We start from the raw sequence: 22,874 nt of genomic DNA on the forward strand, positions 1-22,874 counted from the left end.
GAGAGAGACAGCCAGCGAGAGAGGGAACACAAGCAGGGGGAGTAGGAGAGGAAGAAGCAGGCTCCCAGCGGAAGAGCCTGACGTGGGGCTCGATCCCAGAACGCCAGGATCACGCCCTGAGCCAGAGGCAGACGCTTAATGACTGCACCACCCAGGCACCCCGTGCCTCCTAGTTTTTTTTGACTGTTTCCTTGGCTGTGCAGAAGCTTTTTATCTTGATGAAGTATGCAACTGATTTCTGAGCATTGATTTTGTATCCCGCCACGTTACTGAATTGCTCTATAACTTCTAATAGTTTGGGAGTGGCTTCTTTTGGGTTTTCCATATAGAGTATCATGTTATCTGCGAAGAGAGACATTTTGACTTCTTTGCCAATTTGAATACCTTTGATCCCTTTTTGTCGTCTGATTGCTGTTGCAAGGACTTCTAGTACTATGTTGAATAATAGTGGCGAGAGTGGGCATCCTTGTCGAGTTCCTGATCTTAAGGGAAAGGCTTCCAGCTTTTCCCCATTGAGAATAATATTTGCAGTAGGCTTTTCATAGATGGCTTTTATGAGATTGAGAAATGTACCTTCTATTCCTACACTCTGAAGGGTTTTAATCAGGAAAGGATGCTGTATTTTGTCAAATGCTTTTTCTGCATCTATTGAGAGAATCATATGATTTTTGAATTTTTCTTTCTGGATAAAATCTATGACATTGATTGATTTGGGAATGTTGAACCACCCTTGCATCCCAGGGATGAATCCTACTTGGTCATGATGGATAATCCTTTTAATGTACTGTTGGATTCTATTAGCCAGGATCTTGTTGAGGATTTTGGCATCCATATTCATTAGGGAAATTGGTCTGTAATTCTCCTTTTCGATGGGGTCTTTGCCTGGTTTGGGGATCAAGGTAATATTGGCCTCATAGAATGAGTTTGGTAGCTTTCCTTCTTTTTCTATTTTTTGAAATAGCTTTAGGAGAATAGGTACTATTTCTTCTTTGAATGTTTGGTAGACTCCCCTAGGAAAACCATCCGGGCCTGGAGTTTTGTTTTTTGGAAGGTTGTTTATCACTGTTTCAATCTCTTCATAATTAATTGACCTGTTTAAAAAATTAATTTCTTCCTGTTTCAGTCTTGGTAGTTTATAGGTTTCCAGGAAGTCCTCCATCTCTTCCAGATTGCTTAATTTATTGGCATAAAGCTGTTGATAAAAGTTTCTAACAATCCTTCCAATTTCACTGGTGTTGGTTGTGACCTCTCCTTTTTCATTCATAATTTTATTAATTTGGGTCTTTTCTCTATTCTTTTCGATAAGTCTTGCCAGTGGTCTGTCAATTTTATTAATTCTCTCAAAGAACCAGCTTCTAGTTCAAATGAGGCTTTCTGAGTGTATTCTTGTGGCAGGGAGGGTGGTGGAGAAAAGCTCTCCCAGGCACTCCCCTCCCTGGATCTGTCCATTGAATGGTCTAGGAGTCCGGCAGCGTTTCATTGGCTCCCAGCAGCCAACTGAAGCTCCCAGCAGTGGTCGCAGTGTTTCCCCTTCTTCACCTGCTTGGTCAAATACCTGTGCTCCCCACCTGGCCTGAGCGCGGCTCTGTGTCCCTCAGCAGCGCTCCGCTTAATCGCTGTGCTAACGAGTTCGCCGCTTCGTCCAGCAAGACAACACTGTCTACACGCCGAGAAGCCCCTGTCAGGCTGTGAAAGAAGAGCCCCTGAGGTCCTCCGTTTCCTTGCTAGGAAGAGGGTCACTGGGGGCGCCTGGGTGGCGCAGTCGCTAAGCCTCTCCCTTCGGCTCAGGGCGTGATCCCGGCGTTATGGGATCGAGCCCCACATCAGGCTCCTCCGCTATGAGCCTGCTTCTTCCTCTCCCACTCTCCCTGCTTGTGTTCCCTCTCTCGCTGGCTGTCTCTCTCTCTGTCTAATAAATAAATAAAATCTTTAATAAAAAAAAAAAAAGAAGAAGAAGAAGAGGGTCACTGGAGTGCTCAGTGTCCAGCACCCGGAGGCAGGACAGGGGTCAAGTTCAGCGTCTGGTAGAGGCTTCCCCTTCCGGGTCGATCTTTCACAAAGGACCCGCTCAGCATTGCTGTCGGTCTGTTGACCTGTCTCACTGTGATCACAATGCGTCGTTCATACGATCTGTCATTCACGGCGAGTTCTTCTTTATTCTTACAACGCAGCTCAGCCTCTCGCTTCGGAAGTGGAATTGGGATCCAGGATGGAGAAAAACGAGCCGTTCCCGCGGAAGCTGGGCACGACGGCTGTGGACAGGTGCCTCGATCTGAACAACTGCAGACTGACGGCAGCGGACGTGAGGGAAGCGGGTCTGTATGCGGCTGGCTTCGCACGGAGGGCCTCGGGAGCCCTCGGGTCGAGTGAGCGGGCAGAACACGCTCATTGCTCACCCTGGCAACCCAAGGTCTCGGCGCCGCCCCAGACAGCTCAGGAATACCGGCTGCGCCACTGTTTTGTTTTTTAAAACAAGCTAATTGACCTTCCTCAAGCTTCGAAGATTTGAGCCAAGTTTAGGAGGAAGGTTCATTTGTCTGTTTGTTCTTCCTGAGAATTTTACCTCCCTACTGATTGCTCCTTACCCCCTGAAAAACATTTGTCTTGCACACAATATGGTATAAACTCGTGCAACTCATCCACAAAGCTGAGCCCCGCTGGGAATGTCAAGGGGTGTTGTGCTCAATTACGTGTGGACTGAAAGCGGAACTACCAGCAATAGTTGTTTACAACTTGTGTGCTCAACAGCGTGACCACCGCTTGTCTCATGCAAGCAGGCGTCTGGTTGTGAAGACGCCCCCCCCCCCAACTATTACCGCCTTTCTTTTCCCTTTTTCTCAGAGACCTTGAGTCGAGTCTTTGATCAAAGTAGATGTGTCTGCCAGCACAGACGTATCAAAAGAACTGAATCATGAGTGAGGGGGTCCTTGACTATTTTATTTAAATTCCATGCCATTATTTTGGGCAATTCTCTTAAGAGAGAACCCTACCCGTGTCTGTGTTTCCAGATGACTGCTCGGCAGAATCACTAGCAGAGCTTGTGTTCACTTGAGTTCAACCCAAACCCACCGACTTGCAGTCTCTGAGAGCGGGCCCCAGCAATCTTGTTTTTAATTTTTGTTCCTTCTTAATGTGTTCAATAGACTTTTATGCTTTATAAAGTTAGGATTTTGGTGAGCAAGTTGAAATTGAAGTCTAGTAAAACAACAAAAAGCAAAAGCAAATTTCACCCCTAAGCGTGGCTTCAGGATTTTGGACGCTGCTGTGCCTATGACTGTAAGAGCTCAGCTTGCTACTTCTGACTGCTGCCCTTAACCTTCAAGACAGATATTTAAAAGCAAACAAGCGAAGATGCTTTACCCACTCTAAGTTGGCATTTCCACTCTTGAGTGTCGTTGCTTCAGGAGATAAAGATGGCCTTAGCGAATCTTTTTCATAGACAGTAACGTCACTTTTAATGAGCAATGGCAGATACTCAGAGAAAGTTCCGGTCAGGCTTTGGGCCTGTCTAAACCTCCACATGTTGGCCTATTTAAATACAATGGGAGCTTTTTAAGGTAGTGATACCCAGGTAATCATGATTTAAAGAAAGGGTAACGGATACCCTCAATCTCAGCAATCCTGGCCAACATCGCAGTCCTCCAGCTTTCAGCCCAAGGATCCAATAGGATGAAGGGGTGAGGGATGTCAGAATGTTTTGCAAAATAAAGGTCTAGTATACATATCACAGTGACAGTGGTAGTAACAGTAGAATGACCATTTCTGCTACAATAAAGGAGCTCCTATGAAATCTTATCAAGATATCACTACATTTTTTGGAGTGCATTTACTTGGCAGAAATGGAAAGTATCCTAGGAAATAGGAAATGTAAACACCACTCTCTCCCCAGTTGCATGGCTGAGGGATCCCTGCTTTGCTAAAAGCCAGCATGTCCACCCCTCCCTTCTATCTTATAGTGCAATAGGCATTGATCCTATTTACTACCAATTGCACCTTACAGATGCAAATCTGTATATCCTCTTGTTTGTTTCCAGTTGCTTTGCTGCCTTTTCTCCCAGACTTGGAAAAACTGGATATTTCCTGGAATGATTCTGTAGGTGGAAACCTCCATTCAGTCACCCAGCAAATGCATCTCGTCAGCAAGCTAAAAATCCTGAGGCTGGGAAGCTGCAGACTTACCACGGATGATGTTCGAGCCCTGGGTATGATGAATGCTTCACTGGAAGCAGCTTTGAAGTGTCAAGGGCAAACTATCTGGGTCACACCCCCTCGGGTGCTCATGGATGAGAGCACATGGATGATGGAATGCCATGCTGAGCACTTGCATAACTTCTAAAAAGCTACGCAGCCGGTACCTACCAGCGCCGTGGTAAGCCCCAGGATAGAGAAGGGAACACAGCTGGGCAGATGGATACCTGCTCTCATGGAATTTAAATGGAGATAATTTATCAAATTTGCTTACTCTCGATCTGTTACTTGTCTGTGAAATTGAGGAGTTGGGGGTAGAGAATGATTATTTTCCAATTCCAAAATAATCTCTTTTTTTCCATTCCCATTTTTAAAAAAATTGACCAAAACAAATAAAAGCAATGGTTTAACTAGAACTGGAACCTCAATTAAGTTAGTTTATATACTGAACACAGAATAACACAGAAGTAGGATAAAATCTGTCATGCTCCTAACCCAACTCTTTACTCCAATCCTTGCTGGTTTTAGATGCCATTCATACTTTTAAAGTCTTTGGGTCTGAAGTTTCTTATTTCAGTGACGTATTTTGATCATTTACATCTCCGCAAGATTTTTGTAAAAACAACACAATTCATGTCGAATGTCTTCTCTCTGATCCTCTGCAGAAAGTCAGGGTCAGTTGATGCCCTCTGGCCCACCCTTCCTGCAGCTGCGGAGAAACACCATACATCTCAGAGCTGGCCAGGTCTTGGCTCAAATTCTACCCGCATGGACAAATTGTTTAAACTTCCCGAGCCTCAGCTTTCTTATTTCTGAAATGCATTTGATATCCACCTCAAAAAACTATTGTGAGGATTAAATGATTTCTGCGAAGCGCTTACTACGTGCCTGGCACATAGTGCGGCTCAAGAACGGAGAGTTTCTCCTTCCGCTACTCCCCCGTTCACAGTTAACCTTCAGTGGCTTTATGTGATCAGCTGAGCCTCACTGTTAGCAGCTGGTTACTGTGTAGCTGAGCTGCAAATTGAACTCACTGTTACTCGGGTGAAGAGAAAATGTAGTTTCCTTCTTTTCTGCAATTAATCTAATTTTTGTTCATGATCTTTCATCCTTAAGAAATCAGGAAATGGAATTTCTGCCCTGGGACTCGCTCCAAACTTCTCCGGCTCAGGAGGGAGTCTGCATCTTTGCTGCTAGGATGTTTTGTAACCTGTTCCCTTTTCCCGTCTGGAAGGGCTTCTGCACTTTCTCCCATCAGAAGGGAGCCTTGATGGCAGATGGGGTACAGGGAGAATAAATGGTTTAATGATAAGACACCATCAGTCAAGAGGCGTCCCAACATTATTATACCCGTTACCACTGCTTAGTGTAGGACGACAGGTGCGTGGCTCCCCAGCACCAGGTGCACTGCAGACACGCTGATCGGTCACACTCTCTGTCCCTGCTGCTGAGGAGTGCTTCAGGGCTATCGAAGGCCACCCCAACTGACTGGCGATGGCATACAAAATGGCATCTGCGCTGGGAGATCATGCATCTTAACGTGAGGCTCCTGGACTCCTGAAAGCCAGGTCCACACAAGGAATAGCTAACGGTAGGAGTCCAAGTCCGGTAGTGGATCGTGGGGGAGAGCCTTCTAGACACAGGGACTTTCTAGTACTCTTAATTGTTTGGTGCAGAGATTGACTCTGCACATTGAGAAAGTGCGTTTTCCATGTGTTCTACCCAAGGCAATGGAGGTTATTCCTAAGGCTGATTTCCCTGGGCACGTCCCTGCTCTCTCCCAGCCTCCATTCCAGCCCGCGGATGCTTTTGTCTGCAAAAGGGTTTCAGAAATGTCAAGTCCCACCCCTTTCTCCCTGCATCCTCCTCTACCCTCCAAGGTTGCATGGCTGTTAGGAGCTGCCAGCACCGTATGCTTTATTACTTGTTCTCTGGAGGGCTCGGTTTAGTTGTGATATTCTTGATGTCAAAGTGAGCTTTACCCTCATGGTGGCCAGTGCCCTGCTTGGCCGCACCTGGTCCTCTGGCCCAGCTTCCCAGTGATGCTGACCGCAGACAGGGTGGAGGAGAGAAAGTAGTTGGAAGAGTACAAGCATTTACTACCACAAAAACAACTCAGTGAAACCACCCTACTGGCAGGTGGGGTTTGCTTTACAAAGATTTTTTTTTTTTTAAGATTTTATTTATTTATTTGACATAGAGACAGCCAGCGAGAGAGGGGACACAAGCAGGGGGAGTGGGAGAGGAAGAGGCAGGCTCCCGGCGGAGGAGTCTGATGTGGGGCTCGATCCCAGAACGCTGGGATCACGCCCTGAGCCGAAGGCAGACGCTTAACGACTGCGCTACCCAGGCGCCCCTACAAAGATTTTTGTACATAGGCATGGCTTCTGAACTTTGGAGGGACTAGAATCGCCGTGCCTGTAAATCTCAGCCTGCTGGGAACAGTCTGCACTGTTCCTCGGCACCTAACCAGTCCCTGGCCCAGCCGTTATCATTCCATAAAAAATGCTTGTGCTGATTTTGAGATGGATTCCCTGCTTTGTGGATTAGCAATCGACCCCATCTTCGGGCTATTTTGTAACAGGAGAAGCACTCGAGATGATACCCGACCTGGAAGAGCTGAACTTGTCCTGGAACAGTGAAGTGGGAGGAAACTTACCTCTGATCCTCCGGAAGTTCCAAGAAGGGAGCAAGATACAAACACTTGAGCTTGTGGATTGTGGCCTCACATCTGAAGATGGGGCATTTGTGGGTAAGTGGAATTTGGAGGAGTCCTCCCCAGAAAATAAATGTGAAGATGCCCACGATCAGACAGCCTGAGAGTCAAAGGGTCCAAGTTGGCTGTGTTTTCTCTTGCCCTGAATTGGAAGAGTGGCTCCCTATGGCCACAGGTCACACGAGGCTTCCCTCCCCCTCCTGCCCCAGCATTCACACCACGCATTTTCACTGAGCTGCTCCTCTCATTTGGATTCACTTCTCTCTAGGTCAGTTGCTACCCATGATGCAAAATCTCGAAGTCCTCGATCTTTCCATTAACAGAAACATCGGTGCAAGTCTGAACAGTATTGCTCAGGGATTAAAAAGTACCTCAAATCTGAAAGTACTGAAGTTACATTCATGTGGACTATCACAAGAGAGTGTCAGACTACTGGGTGAGTTAGCAATGACTGAGGTTTTTATACACATATGTAATTTTAGTTTATATTTAATTTAAGCTGTTAGGAAATTCAACAAAATATACACAGGGGTTATATTGGGGAATGAGATTATGGGTAATTTAAATCTTCTTTGTTTTATTCTTTTCTAAATCTTTTACGGTAAGCATACACTTTTATGATTCTAAAAATTACCTCTCAAAATAGCTACCTCTGAAAAGGCCGGGATATTCTGGGTTTGAGATAGACACTGGGCAACAGAAAAGTTATGTGCTATGAAAGCTCTCCATTTTTCTCTTACTTTTGAAAATGTCAGCATTATTTTATGCTCAGTAGTAGGAAGGAATTGGTACTGATAAAAAGAATAGCTTCAGTGGCATCTGTAGGGAGAACGTGACATGAAATTGTGTGTTCTCCTTCGACTTACAGAGCCTACAATATCCATCTTGCTGGCAGTTTGAGTAAGTCTAGAATTCTGTGAAATGCCAATGCTCAGCGTGGGAGGAGGAGAACTATCAGTTGCAGGGTTCCACCAAAGCCACTGGCAGTCGATGCAGATTAGGGGGTGGGGGTGGGGGAATTTGAAGCCACTATCAAGTCCAAGGAGGGCCAGATGGTAGGAAGTCTAAAGTTATTTCTCCATCTTGGCTTTTCTCAACCCAGTATATTTTCTCTATCTCCCTTCTCCACACCTACATCCTCCCCTGTTCCACACCTGCCTTCCATCTTCTAACTTGTCAGAATGGGACTTTTGACTTTCTTTGTAGATGCCGCTTTTAGGTATTTGTGTGAACTGAAGAAATTAGACCTTTCCTGCAACAGGGAGCTGGGTGGAGGTTTTGAGGACTCATCAGCTCAGTTGGCCACATTGGAGTGTCTAGAAGTTTTGGATCTTCACCAGTGCTCGCTAACGGCAGATGACGTGGCGTCACTGAGTAAGTGTGAACGACAGAGCCATGGAAAGACTTTTGGAACCTCAGTATCTGTTTGGAACTTGGCAAATTTGAGGTATCCCCTTAAATTTACTGTTTATGAAGTTACCAAATGCATCAAATCATAAACGTTCTGTGAATGCCCCAATATTGTATTTGGCATGTATTACTTGCCCGGGAAATGTTAGTGAATCTAAATTCCTCCTACACATATTTGTAAATGATGAATGCGGCGCTTGGTGGAGAAAATTTTGAATATATGTTACTGTTTAGAAATGACTCTGTTAGGGGCGCCTGGGTGGCACAGCGGTTAAGCATCTGCCTTCGGCTCAGGGCGTGATCCTGGCGTTATGGGATCGAGCCCCACATCAGGCTCCTCCACTATGAGCCTGCTTCTTCCTCTCCCACTCCCCATGCTTGTGTTCCCTCTCTCGCTGGCTGTCTCTATCTCTGTCGAATAAATAAATAAAATCTTTAAAAAAAAAAAAAGAAAAAAGAAATGACTCTGTTAGTCACAAAGTTTGTTTCAAACAGGGATGTAGAGAGAAAGCCAAACAAAGGGCGTTGAGGCTTTCTGACTAATGACTGAAGTCAAGTCCCTTAGGTACAAATGAAATTACAGAAGAATTTAGGGTGGTGCACCACGGGTCTACGTTATAACTTCAGGTGTCTACACTTACTTTCCACTGTAGACATGATCCTGTCATTATAACAGGTAATGTATAAATGCAGTTTCCCATAACGGCGTGAGCGCGGCCTTGCCATTAAGGGTTTAATTCCATCTGTGGCCACAGTCAACTTTCAAAACACCTCCAGAATCTCACCACAGCTCACCTTCTGGACCTCTACCACCCTGGTCCAGGCCACCGCCATCTCATGCCCAGGTTACCGCGAGTCCAAATGGTCCCCTATTCCTCCTCTGTCGTTCTGACTTTGTTCCCTAGCCTTCCCCTCCTCGACTCCACCCCAGCCACTTGCTTGGGCTCTGTCCCTGGGGCCTTGGCCTTGCTCACTGTCCAGATCAGCAGCCCCCACTGTGTAGGGAGCCCCTTCAGTGTCTCTCTTCTGTTCAGGTGCAGGGCTAGCATATAGTTGGCACCAGGAAATGCTTGTTGAATATGATCGAATGAATGAATCAATTAAGAACAAGAGTAAAAAGAATTTTTTAGTTGTTTTTAGTACAATTTGGGAAGGAAAAGAGTAAAATAGGTTCTTAGGTCGAATATCTATATTTTAGACCTGCTAAATTACATTTGGGACTCATGCCTCAATATGGAAAACTGAGAGAAGTTCAAGGCTTTTATAAAGATTTTAAAGGAACAAAACAAGCCGCTTCTGAGCTCCAGATGGAGCGTACGGGGTATCACCGTCCCCTTTATGTCTGAGCGTCACACCGGGAGGAGATACTCCTGAATTATTGGTGCACCTGTTCCAAAGAATGAATTTCCCTCGATACAACCGAATAACATGAATATCGCCTCATCTTGTTACCAGAGGAAGGTTCCAGGGCTACAGGGACCCCAGCTGTTACCGCTAGCATAACAGGAGCACCAGCTTCTCTCACCAGATTCTCAGCCACGAACACGGGTGAACAGCCCTGGAAAGCTAATGATTATTTAAGAACTGTAGCAAATTGCATCGTTCTCTTACTGCCTAATTTTGAGAAGATGGAAATGAAAACACATTCCGTTTATACCTTATGAGGTTAAATAACTCACCATTCTTTTATCTGATCATTCTAGATAGCTCCAAAGAAATGGAATTACAGATCGTTTAGCCAACAACTTTGATTCATCATCTAGTCGTACGAGGCACTGTGCCATGGGCTAAGCGAAAATCATAGTCCAGGAGCCCCAGTCTGGTAGGGACAGGAATAAACCAACTACATGTGAAGAGGAAGAAACCGTTACATCTGTTGGGATCCCACCTGCCTGCCTTCCTTTCCTTCCCATCCTCCATCCCTCCTTCCACAAATGTCTGTGCCTCCGGTGTTCTAGATTCTTCGCACACTCGGGAGGACGCAGGCCCTACAGACAGAGCTCACCTTCGGTGAGGGAGGACAGAAAACAAACACATAAACAAAAATAAATAGGGTGATGTGATCGTGACCACGGGCTTTTGTGGCTTAGGGGGCCCCGGAAGGCTCTGAGGAGGTGAGCCAGCCGCACAGAGATCCCAGCATGCTTACATATACCAAGTCATTTTATCTTCCCAATGACCCTGTGAGTTCTGTTGTTGTTGTTGTTGTTGTTGTTGTTGTTGTTGTTGTTGTGATAACTGAGATTCAGAGAAGTTAAGTAACTTTCCTGAAATCCCACAGTTCTTTAGCAGCAGAGGCAGGATTAGAACCCAGTTCTGTCTCCAGGGTCTTTGCTCCTAACGTCTAGCCTAGAGAGAGGCTTGGCAGTAGAACAGCCCAAGCTACACACGGGGGAGGGTGGCTGGTGTGTGTGCGTGTAAGGGAGGGAGACTGTGGGACTGTGGGACCCAAATATCCAGAAGACTCTTTGTGAGATGGTGCCTAAAACGTGTCACTGCTGACATTTTCACAGCCCAGGTAGTCCCTTTACTCTCGAGTCTTCAAGAGTTGGATTTATCCGCCAACAAAAGGATGGGCAGCTCTTCTGAGCACCTGCTCAGCCGGCTCCGATTTCTACCCACACTGAAGTCCTTACTCATCAACAGCTGTGCCCTGGAGACTGAGACTTTTACCGCGCTCGGTAAGAGAATCCCCCAGACCCCTGCAGGCGTGTACAGTAACACACGGGAACGCGTACTCCCTACATAGGAATTTCATGCCAAGCCTCAGCCATAGGCAAACTCCTGAATTCCTAGTGTGTCTTCTTTTCAGGAAATGTGCTCTCTTAAAAGTGGCTTTCTGAAGGCCAGATGAATGATTGTGGCTGGCATTTGCAAATTTAGCATTTAAAATCTAAATTGTATGCAGCCAACTCTGGAGGTCCATATCCATGGTAACTTGGGATTTCACCGAGATGCCAATATAAACTGGATTGCTGGGAGTCTGACGGGAAAGATGAGGGAATCGCTAGTGTGTGAACCTCGTTGACTACCCAGCGTCCGCTTTCTAGCAGGATTTGTTGTCCTCGCTAGGAATCTGGGCCTGCTTGAAGGTCATGGATACAGTCCAGCCCAGATTAAGGGTCTGCAGAATCTGGAATGTCTGCCTCTTCGGGGGCAAGAACATCGTCTGCAAGTAGAAGGAGATATTTTGAGGCAAAGGTACTTTCCATCAGTTTGCAGAAATAGCCACTCGAGCAAAGCACTTCGGGCACACGTTGCTGGATGGGGGTCCCCAGTGCCACGTTCAGGTTCAGTGATTCGCTAGGAGGACGCACTGGTCTCAGCGTAGAGTTGGACTCACTGTTGGGATTTATTACAACAAAAGGATACAAAGCAAAATCAGCAAAGGGAACAGTGCGTGGCGCAAAGTTTAGAGGAAACCAAGTACAAGTTTCCAAGAGACCTCTGCCTGTGGAGTCACACAGCACACACGTCCTTCTCCCAGCGACTTCTGACAACACAGGTGAAAGGACGCCTTCCAGGGAAGCTCACCTGAACCTTCCATCCAGGGCTTTTCTTGGGGGGTGGTCACACAGTTACCCTCTACTGGCAAATATCGAAATTCCAGAGCACAGAAGGAAAGCTGGTGTTCAGCCTAAGTCCTAGAATTTGTAGACACGCAGTGGAGGCACAGCGATCCACTCGTGTTAGGTAAGGAATGGGTGGAACACAGCCAAACTGCAAAGGCCCGGATGCCAGCCAACCTTGTCAGGAAGCCTTTAGGGGGTCGCAGAGTCAGGCCTGGCAGGTTAGCTCTTTTTCTGCACACACACAGACCAGAGAACTTGTATTCTTGTGCTTCCTGGATAAGGATGAAAACAGAGTCCTTCTCTCTGACCCCCTCTGGCCCCGGAAGTGTTGTATGTCAGCTGACATTTCTAGAAAAATGAATTGTACCATGGATCAGACACAGTTTATTACTAATGAAAGAAATATATTCTGTTAATAACTGTTAACAGAAACGAATGCATATAATTCACCCCACATTCAAAGACTTCTATATTTAGGGCACTCTTGCCCCCCTTTCAGCCCAAGTACTTTGTTCAACCCACATAGACTTGGTCCTTGGCGTGAACTGTGCCCCTCGCCTGCTCCCAGCATTGCCCATCTCCTTGTCCCCATGTCTGGATGGGGAAAATAGCAAGATACGTATCTTTCAGATCAGGAGTTCTTAACCTGGATCAGAAAGTCAGTCTAGAGGGAGGGGGCTATGAACTCCTGAAGATTGATTGCAATTATATTGTGGGGGACATATGTGGTACATTTTCTGGCTTCAAATCTCCTGGAATCAGGCTGCCTAAAATCAAATCCTGGCTCTGGCTCTTGTGACCTGAGATACTTGACATCTCTGTGCTTCAGTCTCCTTGTCTATAAAATGTAAAATGGAATAATAGTAAAGACTTCATGAGGTTGTAAGAATTAAATGTGTTGATATATGTAAAGTTCTCGGAAAGGTGTCTGGCACATAGTAAATGCTCAGTGAATGTTAGTTGTTAATATTATTATGGGGAGATAATCTATAAATTTCATTTACAAAGTAAATTGGATCTTATCACTACCCAGTTTAAAAACACACAATGGCGGCCCCTAGCACCCCTAGTAAAATCCACATTCCTTCGTGGGGTCTAAAAGGCCCAGGTGATCTGGCCCTCGTGCCTCTCGGCCACTCTCCCCCTTGCTTCCTGAACCAGCCTCAGCTGGCTTCTTCAGTTCCTTCCTGTCACTGAGCTCCCCCTTGTCTCCAGGTCTTCCTGTTCTCTGGATGGGGTGCCCCCAGCCCTCACCCGCCTCCTGTTCTTTCCTGGGGAGCTCTGACTTCAGGTCTCAGTATAAAGTCTCCCTGTAAAGACAGCATCTCGGATCTAAATGAGGAGCCCCTGTATCTTTTGTATAGCCTCTATTAGAATTTGTAACTATGTATTTATTTGTGTGTTTTCCTCAATGAATGTATTTCCCCCAGTTGATCATCTCCTTGAAGGCAGAGATCGCACTTACTCTTCACGGCCTACCCTAACCACATTTAGGTATTTCTGCGTACAGTTAAGCAAGTAAACTAACTTTTCCAAGGGGTCTGTAATCTCCAAAATGGTGATTTAAACACACATATACACACCACACACACACACACACACACACACACACACACACGACACATCCCACTGTTCAGACTAATGTTCTGTTCAGAAAGTTACACAAAAAACAAATTTAGGGGCAACATGATGTCCCTAGTTGGAAAAAGTTGTATTTTTTAAAAAGAAAATTTTGTTTTTAATTTTGTGTCTTTTGCCATCGGAAGATAGAGCTCTTTCCAATTATTGCTGCATAATGACTCATAATCAAGTAGATATTACATGAAATTATATCATCTGAGATAAATCTATCATTCAATTTGAATTAAGAAGTAAATCATTTGGGAGACCTGGGTGGCTCAGTTGGTTAAGTGTCTGATGCTTGATTTTGGCTCAGGTCATCATCTCAGGGTCATGAGTTTGAGCCCCGTGTCAGGCTCCATGCTGGCATGGAGCTGCTTAAGATTCTCTTGCTCCCTTGCCCTCTGCACCTCCCCTCCAAAAAAAGAAGTGAATCAAGTAAACATATAATTCATCACATCATTTTTAAAAGAAAAAGTTCCATTTCTTATTGATAGGTCTCTGTACCATGCAGGTGGGAGGGATTTTCTTATTAGACATTATAAAAGGATATGTATTTGCCCCTTGGACACCTGTTATTTTTGAGAAAGAAGAGTGGCATTAAAGTATAATTAACTATATCTTAGGAATAAGTTGTTTGGGTTAATTTCAACATTGGGGCAACTGAGAATTAACCAGAACCTCTTTTAATCTCATTTTAAAATCTCTCCGAAATCCACTAGTTCTCTTCCTTGTCTCTGTAACTGCAGGTAGGTCCGCAGGAGGCTTGGCCCCATCTCCGAACTTCAGCCTGACTAGACACACAGGAGCATGTAAAACCGGGACACGCTCCGGAAATCCCAACTAGCTGTCCAAATCCTCTGCCTCCTTCTTCCTAGAGGGGAACTACAGGAGAAAAAGCCCAGTGGATAGTGAATTCCACTTAATCAAGTTTTATTTTTCTAAAGTTTCCAATATTTCTCCCAAATAAAAATAGGCAACGTAACTTGTGGTCATGAATTTCGGGCAAAAGAAAACAGTCTCTGTAACTTTCTTATCTCAGTTATATTAATACATTGCCCCAGGTTCTTCAGTTTCAAAGACGGAAGCCTAAACGATTACTCTTCTGTTATCAATTTTAGCTGAAGCCTCCACTTACCTCCCTGCTCTGGAAATATTCGACCTTTCTTGGAATAAATGTGTTGGTGGCAACCTGAAGCTGCTTCTGGAAACACTGAAGTTCTTAGCGTCCCTTCGAGTGCTGAGACTGAGCAGCTGTGCCCTGGTGACGGAGGACGTGGCTCTTCTGGGTTGGTATCTACTGATTCCAAAGAAGTCCGGCGGGGAGCCCCGTGCGCCGCTGGGGGCAGGTGGGGGGAGGGGAGTTGGGCCAGGCCTGTGGCTGAGCCCTCCGCCCAGCTTCCCTTCTTTCTCTCCAGCATCTGCATAGGAGAGAGCTGGTGAAAACGAGTAAGGGCAATTCCCGAGCCGGGAGGGCCAAGAAGACTGGAGGGCGCGTCACAAAGGGAGCGATGGGTATAGACGTGGCAGTGGGTCGTTCCCGCTTCTGCTCCTCGCCCTCCCCGCACAGGACAGACTCGTTCTCTGGGTAGCTCAGTGTGACTCAAACCAGTTACTTACAGTCTGCCTTCACAGAGCTTGCCCTGTGCACCTAGTACCTGCACTGTTACTTAATTTTTTTCTTTATATTGACTCTTTAACCTAAATGCTTTTATTTAAACAGGAAACTCATCATCCCATAACTGAAATACGGGAATCACTTCTCATAGACATTATTAGACTGTTGGCAGCTGAAGGCTTTGAATAGAGGTTCTTTCTCTCTTTGTTAGAAATAGGGGAAGAGAGGGCTTTAAAGGCATACTAGCATCAATTCGACCCTTTCTCCACGTCAATTTAGAAGGATGGGAAGAGATTTGAATAAGGAATAACTTTTGCACTACGGGATTCCAGAGTATATAATACCTTTCCCAAATATCCCCTAAAATCACCTCTATTTCGTCCACTTCCCATTGGGAAACAATGAATTGGAGAATACATCTGTGTCTCTCATCTACCCTTGTGCCCGCATCCCCAGCACTATGCAGCCATCAGCTGCATCTCTGAAGCTATGAGCATCCTTCCAACAAATTTTTAGTGAATTACAAGTATCACTGTCTGTGGTTACCTATTGCCACTTTTATATTGCTTGGATTATTTTAACAAACGTTCTTTAAGAATTTCTTAATCACTTCTAGCTTTTTTTCTTTTATAAATAACAACACTTTCTCAGAGTAAACTACAAAAGTATTTCCATAACCTACGATCCTATTACCCAGATTTAAAAAATATATAATAAGTATAAAATAGTGAAATGTAATAATTAGGATACTCACATGATTGGAAAATTCAAACAGTATAGGAAAGTTAAAACGGGGTCTGGGATTTGCTTTAAAATACAGTAATATGATCATCTCAAAAATCATATAGTCATCTCAGGAAATGCAGGAAAAGCATTTGACAAGATTCAACATCTGTTCATGATAAAAACTCTCAACAAAGTGGGATTCAGGGGAACATACCTCAGCATGATAAAAGTCATATACGTCGGGGCGCCTGGGTGGTGCAGTCGTTAAGCGTCTGCCTTCGGCTCAGGGTGTGATCCCGGCGTTCCGGGATGTTCCGGGATCGAGTCCCACATCGGTCTCCTCCGCTGGGAGCCTGCTTCTCCCTCTCCCACTCCCCTGCTGTGTTCCCTCTCTCGCTGGCAGTCTCTGTCACATAAATAAATAAAATCTTTAAAAAAAACAAGTCATATAAGTCAAACCTACAGCTAACATCATCCTCAATGGTGAAAAATGGAGAGCTTTTCCTCTAAGGTCAGGAACAAGAGACGGATGTTTGTTCTTGCCACTTTTATTCAACATAGTACTGGAAGTCCTAGCCACAGAAGTCAGGCAGGAAATAAAAGGCATCCAAATTGGTAAGGAAGAAGTAAAGCTTTCACTATTTGCAGATGACATAATACTATATCTAGAAAGCCTAAAAGCACCACCAAAAACTCTTAGAACTGATAAATGAACTTAGTAAAGCTGCAGGATACAAAATCAATATACAGAATTCTGTTGCATTTCTATACACTAATAACAAAGCAGCAGAAAGAGAAATTTAAGAAAACAACCCCATTTACAATTGTACCCAAAATTATAAAATACTGAGGAATAACTTAACCAAGGAGGTGAAAGACCTGTACTCTGAAAACCATAGGAAACTGATGGAAGAAATTGAAGATGACAGAAATAAATGGAAAGATAGTCCATGCTCATGGGCTGGGAGAACAAATATTGTTAAAATGTCCATACTTCCCAAAGCAATCTACAGATTTAATATAATCCCTATCAAAATATCAACCGCATTTTTCACAGAAGTAGAATAATCCTAAAATTAGTATGGAACCACAGAAGATCCCCAATAGCCAAAACAATCATGAAAAAGAACAAAATTGGAGGTATCACAATCCCAGATTTCAAGATATACTACAAAGCTGTAGTAATCTGAACAGTACGGTCCTGGCACAAAAACAGACACGTAGATCAATGGAACAGAACAAAGACCCAAGGGGAAAAAATCTGTGCTTATATGGTCAAGTAACCTATGACAAAGGAGGCAAGAATATGCAATGGGGAAAAGACGATCTCTCGATAACTGATGCTGGGACAACTGAATAGCTACATGCAGAAGAATGAAACTGGATCCCTTTTTACACCACACACAAAAACTCAACATGGATTAGAGATCTAAATGTGAGACGTGAAACCATAAAACTCTTGGAAGAAAACAAAGGCAGTGATCTCTTTGACACTAGCCTTAGCAACATTTTTCTAGGTATGTCTCCTCGGGCAAGGGAAACAAAAGCAAAATAAAACAATTGGACTACACAAAATGAAAAGTTTTTTCACAAAGAAGGAAACCACCAAAAAACATGAAAAGGCAACTTAACGGGAGAAAATATTTGCGAGTGATATATCCAATAAGGCATTAATGTCCAAAATACATAAAGAATTTAAACAATTCAAAACCAAAAAACCCAAATAGTCCAATTTAAATTTTTTTTAAAGATTTTATTTAATTCATTTGACAGAGAAATAGAGACAGCCAGCGAGAGAGGGAACACAAGCAGGGGGAGTGGGAGAGGAAGAAGCAAGCTCATAGTGGAAGAGCCTGACGTGGGGCTCGATCCCAGAACTCCAGGATCACGCCCTGAGCCGAAGGCAGATGCTTAACGACTGAGCCACCCAGGCGCCCCCAAATAATCCAATTTAAAAACGAGCAGAGGAACTGAAGAGACATTTTTCCAAAGAAGACATCCAGATGGCCAGCAGACACATGACAAGATGCTCAACATCACTCAGCATCAGGGAGATGCAAATCAAAACCACACTGAGGGAGCGCCTGGCTGGCTCAGTCGGCAGAGCGTGTGCCCTTGATCTTAGGGTTGTGTGTTTGAGCACCACATTGGGTATAGAGAGTACTTAAAAATAAAAATCTTAAAAAAAAACACACAACACATGAAGTATCACCTTACACCTGTCAGAATGGCTAAAATCAAAAAGACAAGAAATAGCAAGTCTTGGAGAGGATGTCGAGAAAAAGTAACCCTTGTGCACTGTTGGTGGAAATGTAAATTGGTGCAGCCACTCTGGAAAACCAGATGGAGTTTCCTTAAAAAATTAAAAATAGAACTACCATATGATCCAGTAATCCTACCACTGGGTACTTACCCAAAGAAAACAAAAACACTAATTTGAAAAGATATATGCACCCCTATGTTTATACCAGCATTATCTACAATATCTAAGATATGGAAGCAACTTAAGTGTCCACAGATAGATGAGTGGGTCTAGAAGAGTGGTACACACACACACACACACACACACACAGGAATATTATTCAGCCATAAAAAAAGAGTGAGATCCTTCTAAGGTACACACATTTTATTTATTTATTTTTTAAAGTAAGCTTTATGCCCAACATGGGGCTTGAACTTGTGACCCAACAATGGAATCGTTGACTCCGCAATCTTGAACTTTTGTAGAGTCACATGCTCTACAGACTGAGCCAGCCAGGGGCCCCAAGAATGAGATCCTGCCATTTGTGACAACATGGTTGGACCTAGAGGGTATAATCCTAAGTGAAATAAATCAGAGAAAGACAAATACTATATGATTTCATTTATATGTGGAATCTAAAATACAAAACAAACAAGACCAAAAACGGACTCTTAAATGCAGAGAACAAACTTCTAGTTACCAGAGGGGAGGGGGTAGGGAATGGGTGAAATAGATAAAGGGAACTAATTCGTACAAAAACTTAATAAATAAGTCATGCGGATGAGAAGTATAGCATAGGGAATGCAATCAATAATACTGTAGGATAGGGGCGCCTGGGTGGCTCAGTCTTAGGGCGTGATCCCGGCGTTCTGGGATCGAGCCCCACATCAGGCTCCTCCGCTGGGAGCCTGCTTCTTCCTCTCCCACTCTCCCTGCTTGCCTTCCTTCTCTCGCTGGCTGTCTCTCTCTGTCAAATAAATAAATAAAATCTTTAATAATAATAATAATAATACTGTAGGATAAATAAGTAAAAATAAAATACAGTCATATCTCAGAGGTATTGTGGGTTTGGCTCCAGACTACACGATAAAGCAAATATTGCAAAAAGGCAAGTCAGATACATTCTCCGGTATCCCAGTACATACAAAAGTTATGTGTACACCATATTGTGGTCTATTAAGTATGCAATACATTATGTCTAAAACAAGAATGTACGTACCTTAGTTAAAAAATACTTTGTCGTGGGGCGCCTGGGTGGCTCAGTTTAGCATTCGACTCTTGCTTTCAGCTCAGGTCATGACCTCAGGGTTGTAAGATCGAGCCCCACTGGGCATAGAGCCTACTTAGGATTTTCTCTCTCCCTTTCCCTTTGACCCTACTCCCCCTAAAAAAATACTTTCTCGCTAAAAAGTGCTAACCATCACCTGAGCTTTCAGCAACTCTTAATCACCGATCACCATAACAAACAAGGAAAAAATGTCGAATATTGAGAGAATTACCAAAATGTGACACAAAGACACAAAGTGAAAAAATGCTGTTGGAAAAATGGTGCTTGATGCAACGTTGCCACAAACCTTCAACGCGTTAATTTAATAAAAGCAATTATCTGGGAAGCACAGTGAAGCAAAGGGCAATAAAAGGAGGGATGCCTGTACTAAAAAAAAAAAAGTAGAAGGAAGGGAAGTAGGTGAAACAAGATTGGTGTAATGAAGGTAAGTGTTGAAGCTGAATGATGGGGACGTGGGAGCTTATGCTCCTATTCTATTGTTTTGTACCCTTGAACATTTCCATTACGGAAAAAAATTGTAAAAGGGAAAAGCATGCACATTGTCTCTAAAGGTTGGGTCTTGAGAATATGGTGAGTAATGTTGGGGGAGCAGAAGAGCCACACATCAACATGGACACCTACGAACAGGGCGCAGCTCTTGCGTGTGCGGAATGCTGAGCTTTCGAACGCACGGTGGAACCAAACTGTGGGCAAGGGAAAGCAATGGGGATGGAGCATCCTGCTTGCTCTGGGAGCCAGGACACGTGAAGAATGACGGAGAGATCAGGGCACATTGAATCCTAAAGGGAGAGAACTTGAAGGGAACTGACTGGCGTCCAACATTGCAAGGCGGGTGCGAGGAAGGAGCTGAGGTGTCCGGCAGGCTGTGGGGCAGTGAACGTCACTGTAAGGCAGAAAGGGACCCAAAGGGTGGGGGCTTTCTCCTGCTGAGAGCCACCTCACTCTGTTGGGGCAACTGGAAAGGGTGGTCACCAGTAGAGAAGCTGTGAAAGAGAATCATCTCTGATCATCGATCTGAGCATTGAACGAGGAGACCTGCAGGGTCCCCGCCGACTCTGAGACCAGTGCTACTCATCTCTGTGGTCCACCGCTGCGTCTGGCTGGCGCTGCTTGCCATGGGCAGCTCTCCTATCTCCTCTTACAAGCGTTACTCTCTTTTCTTAGCTTCGTCTCTAACCAGGATTTACAACGTGCCACTTTAGGTAGTACTGTGATATGTGCTCTTCAAAGGGAAAATTGTTCTGTGAATTGGAGGTCCCTAAAGTGACTTGGAAATTACCCATGTGTATTTTGCACGTGAAAAGTGCTCAGTTAAATACTTGTTGAATGAAGAATGACTGAATGAGCAGTGAACAATTAAACAGTACTAAACAGCAAGAGGACTCTATATAAATGGTCCTCAGTTAAAGCCAGAGAGCCGTCACTCGTCACATTAAATTAGAGAGAGTCTGCAGGGAGAGCTGGGACTCTAGTAGAGCTAAGAGCAGGAACTTGACGAAAAGGATGTTCTTCAGGTTGGGATTTGGAAAGAGAAAAGAACGATTTTCAGGCTGTACCTGGGATGCACAGAGAATAGATTTGGCACTACCGCGATTTCAGGTGTCCTGAATAACGCTGCTAGCTAATAACAAAGCCACTAATCACCGATCTTGTCATTACTAATCTTAGAACAACTGTGTTATCGGAAGTGGCAAACAGCCATTGGAGAAAGTTTTCTTGTATTTTAGCATTTAGTGTGATTTTATTTTTCAGCATCGGTAATACACACAGGTCACCTGGCCAAGCTACAGACGCTCGACCTGAGCTATAATGACAGCATCTGTGATGCAGGATGGGCCGTCTTCTGCCAAAACGTGAGGTTCCTCAAAGAGTTGACCGAGCTGGATATTAGCCTTCGGCCATCAGCTTCTCGGGATTGCGGACAATGGTTTAGACACTTGCTATGTGCTGTCGCCAAACTTTCCAAGATCACGGAGATAGGAATGAAAAGATGGATGCTCCCCACTGCACAGGAGGAAGAGCTAGAACATTTTCACCAAGATCACAGACGCAGCATTCACTTTGACCTTGGTGAGTTTCAGTAAGCTGATTTCCCAAGGCTTAACTAAGCTATAAACCATTATCTAGAGAAGGAAAAGAGCATGGATGAATCTTAGTGTAATCAAAGGAGTATCAGCTTCTGGGCTGTTTAATGGGATTGATGTTACAAAAGCTTTATAAATATGTATATGGTAATCTAATATAAGTACAGCTTTACTTTCTAATGACAAGGATGATATGTTTCCATGGAGTGTCATTTATTTTGGATATATAGTTCCCTTTCTGTTTAGAAGGCCTGCCAAAAATGTTTAGATTCTAGTAACACATTTCCCTTTTTCTTGACCTGGAATTTTCTGTCTCTTCCCTTCCTGCATGATAAATGTTCTAAATATAAGTGTGAGGGTGTGTATGTGTGAGTGTGTGAAATTCTAATGTGAAAGGCACTGGCTATGATAGTTTCATGCTATCATTACTATTGTATGTGTCTTATGTACTGTATTTCCATTTTTGTCAGAAAGTATATCCTTCCAAGGTGTATTATTTTATGTTCCGGTGCTTTTTATCTCAGATATAAACCATGAACACCGATAATGATCACAGACATATAAATCATTGTAAAAAGTGGTCAAAACTTCCAAACCCAGTATCAAAAACACATCTTATTAAAATAAAGTAAAATCTTTTATTGTTAAAATAAAATAACATTAGCTCTGGGCATCTTTTGACATGGAATATTCTATGTAAAACCTATTTAATTCATTAATTAAAGTTTTTTGTCTTGCTCTAAGTGATTTTTGAAATTTTTGGTTACCTTTTACAGGAGCACGAAACTCATTGCACAGCAGAAGTATTTGTTTGCCCACACATTTCTATTCTGATACACTCTAAGCAAATTATGTTTGGTTTCTTGTTGCTTCACTAGTAATTTATACTGCAATTATTGCTTGAAAGACATGTTGAACTTGAAATCAATATTACTCCCAAAGGAAGTCACCAAGATGAGGAGCTTTGGGTGGTGTAGATGGGGATGTTTTAGGCAGTCGTGGTATTCTTCATTCTCTGGGCCTTCCCATGAATTCCATGAGCACCTATGCTCATGTGTTTCCATGAACATATGCAAAGCCTATGAACAAGTAGCCAAAAACCGGAAACAGACCAATATCCTTCAATGGGGGAAGGGCTAAACAAACCATGGTACTAGGTGATACTACTCAACAACTAATTGATCCATGCAACAATGTGGATGGACTTTGAGTTATGTGGAGTAAAAAAAAAACCAATCCCCAAAGGTTACACACTATGCCATTCCATTTGTCTGATATCCTTGAAATAACAAAATTATAGAGCTGGAGAAAAGTTTAGGGATCGGGAGATGGGGCAGACCGTAGGTGTGTGTAAAAGGAATAGCACCTGGGAGATTTGTGGCTTACATGTGACAAAACCACATTGAACTG

At 43.9% G+C, this 22,874-nt stretch overlaps 1 protein-coding gene across 1 annotated transcript in view; it reads left to right on the top strand.

Moving 5' to 3' along the window:
- LRRC31 (leucine rich repeat containing 31) overlaps positions 1-22,194 on the top strand; it is a 28,289-nt gene extending 6,095 nt beyond the window's left edge. The window contains exons 2-9 of the mRNA XM_008710297.2: positions 2,172-2,315; positions 4,035-4,202; positions 6,773-6,940; positions 7,173-7,340; positions 8,111-8,278; positions 10,828-10,995; positions 14,628-14,795; positions 21,133-22,194. Coding sequence (XP_008708519.1) covers positions 2,172-2,315; positions 4,035-4,202; positions 6,773-6,940; positions 7,173-7,340; positions 8,111-8,278; positions 10,828-10,995; positions 14,628-14,795; positions 21,133-21,464 — 1,484 coding nt within the window. The 3' untranslated portion in view covers positions 21,465-22,194. The remainder of the gene's footprint in view (positions 1-2,171; positions 2,316-4,034; positions 4,203-6,772; positions 6,941-7,172; positions 7,341-8,110; positions 8,279-10,827; positions 10,996-14,627; positions 14,796-21,132) is intronic.
- The last annotated feature ends 680 nt before the right edge of the window (positions 22,195-22,874 follow it).

The sequence above is a fragment of the Ursus maritimus genome, unplaced genomic scaffold (assembly GCF_017311325.1).
Source record: "Ursus maritimus isolate PB19 unplaced genomic scaffold, ASM1731132v1 scaffold_4, whole genome shotgun sequence".
Lineage (NCBI taxonomy): Eukaryota > Metazoa > Chordata > Mammalia > Carnivora > Ursidae > Ursus > Ursus maritimus.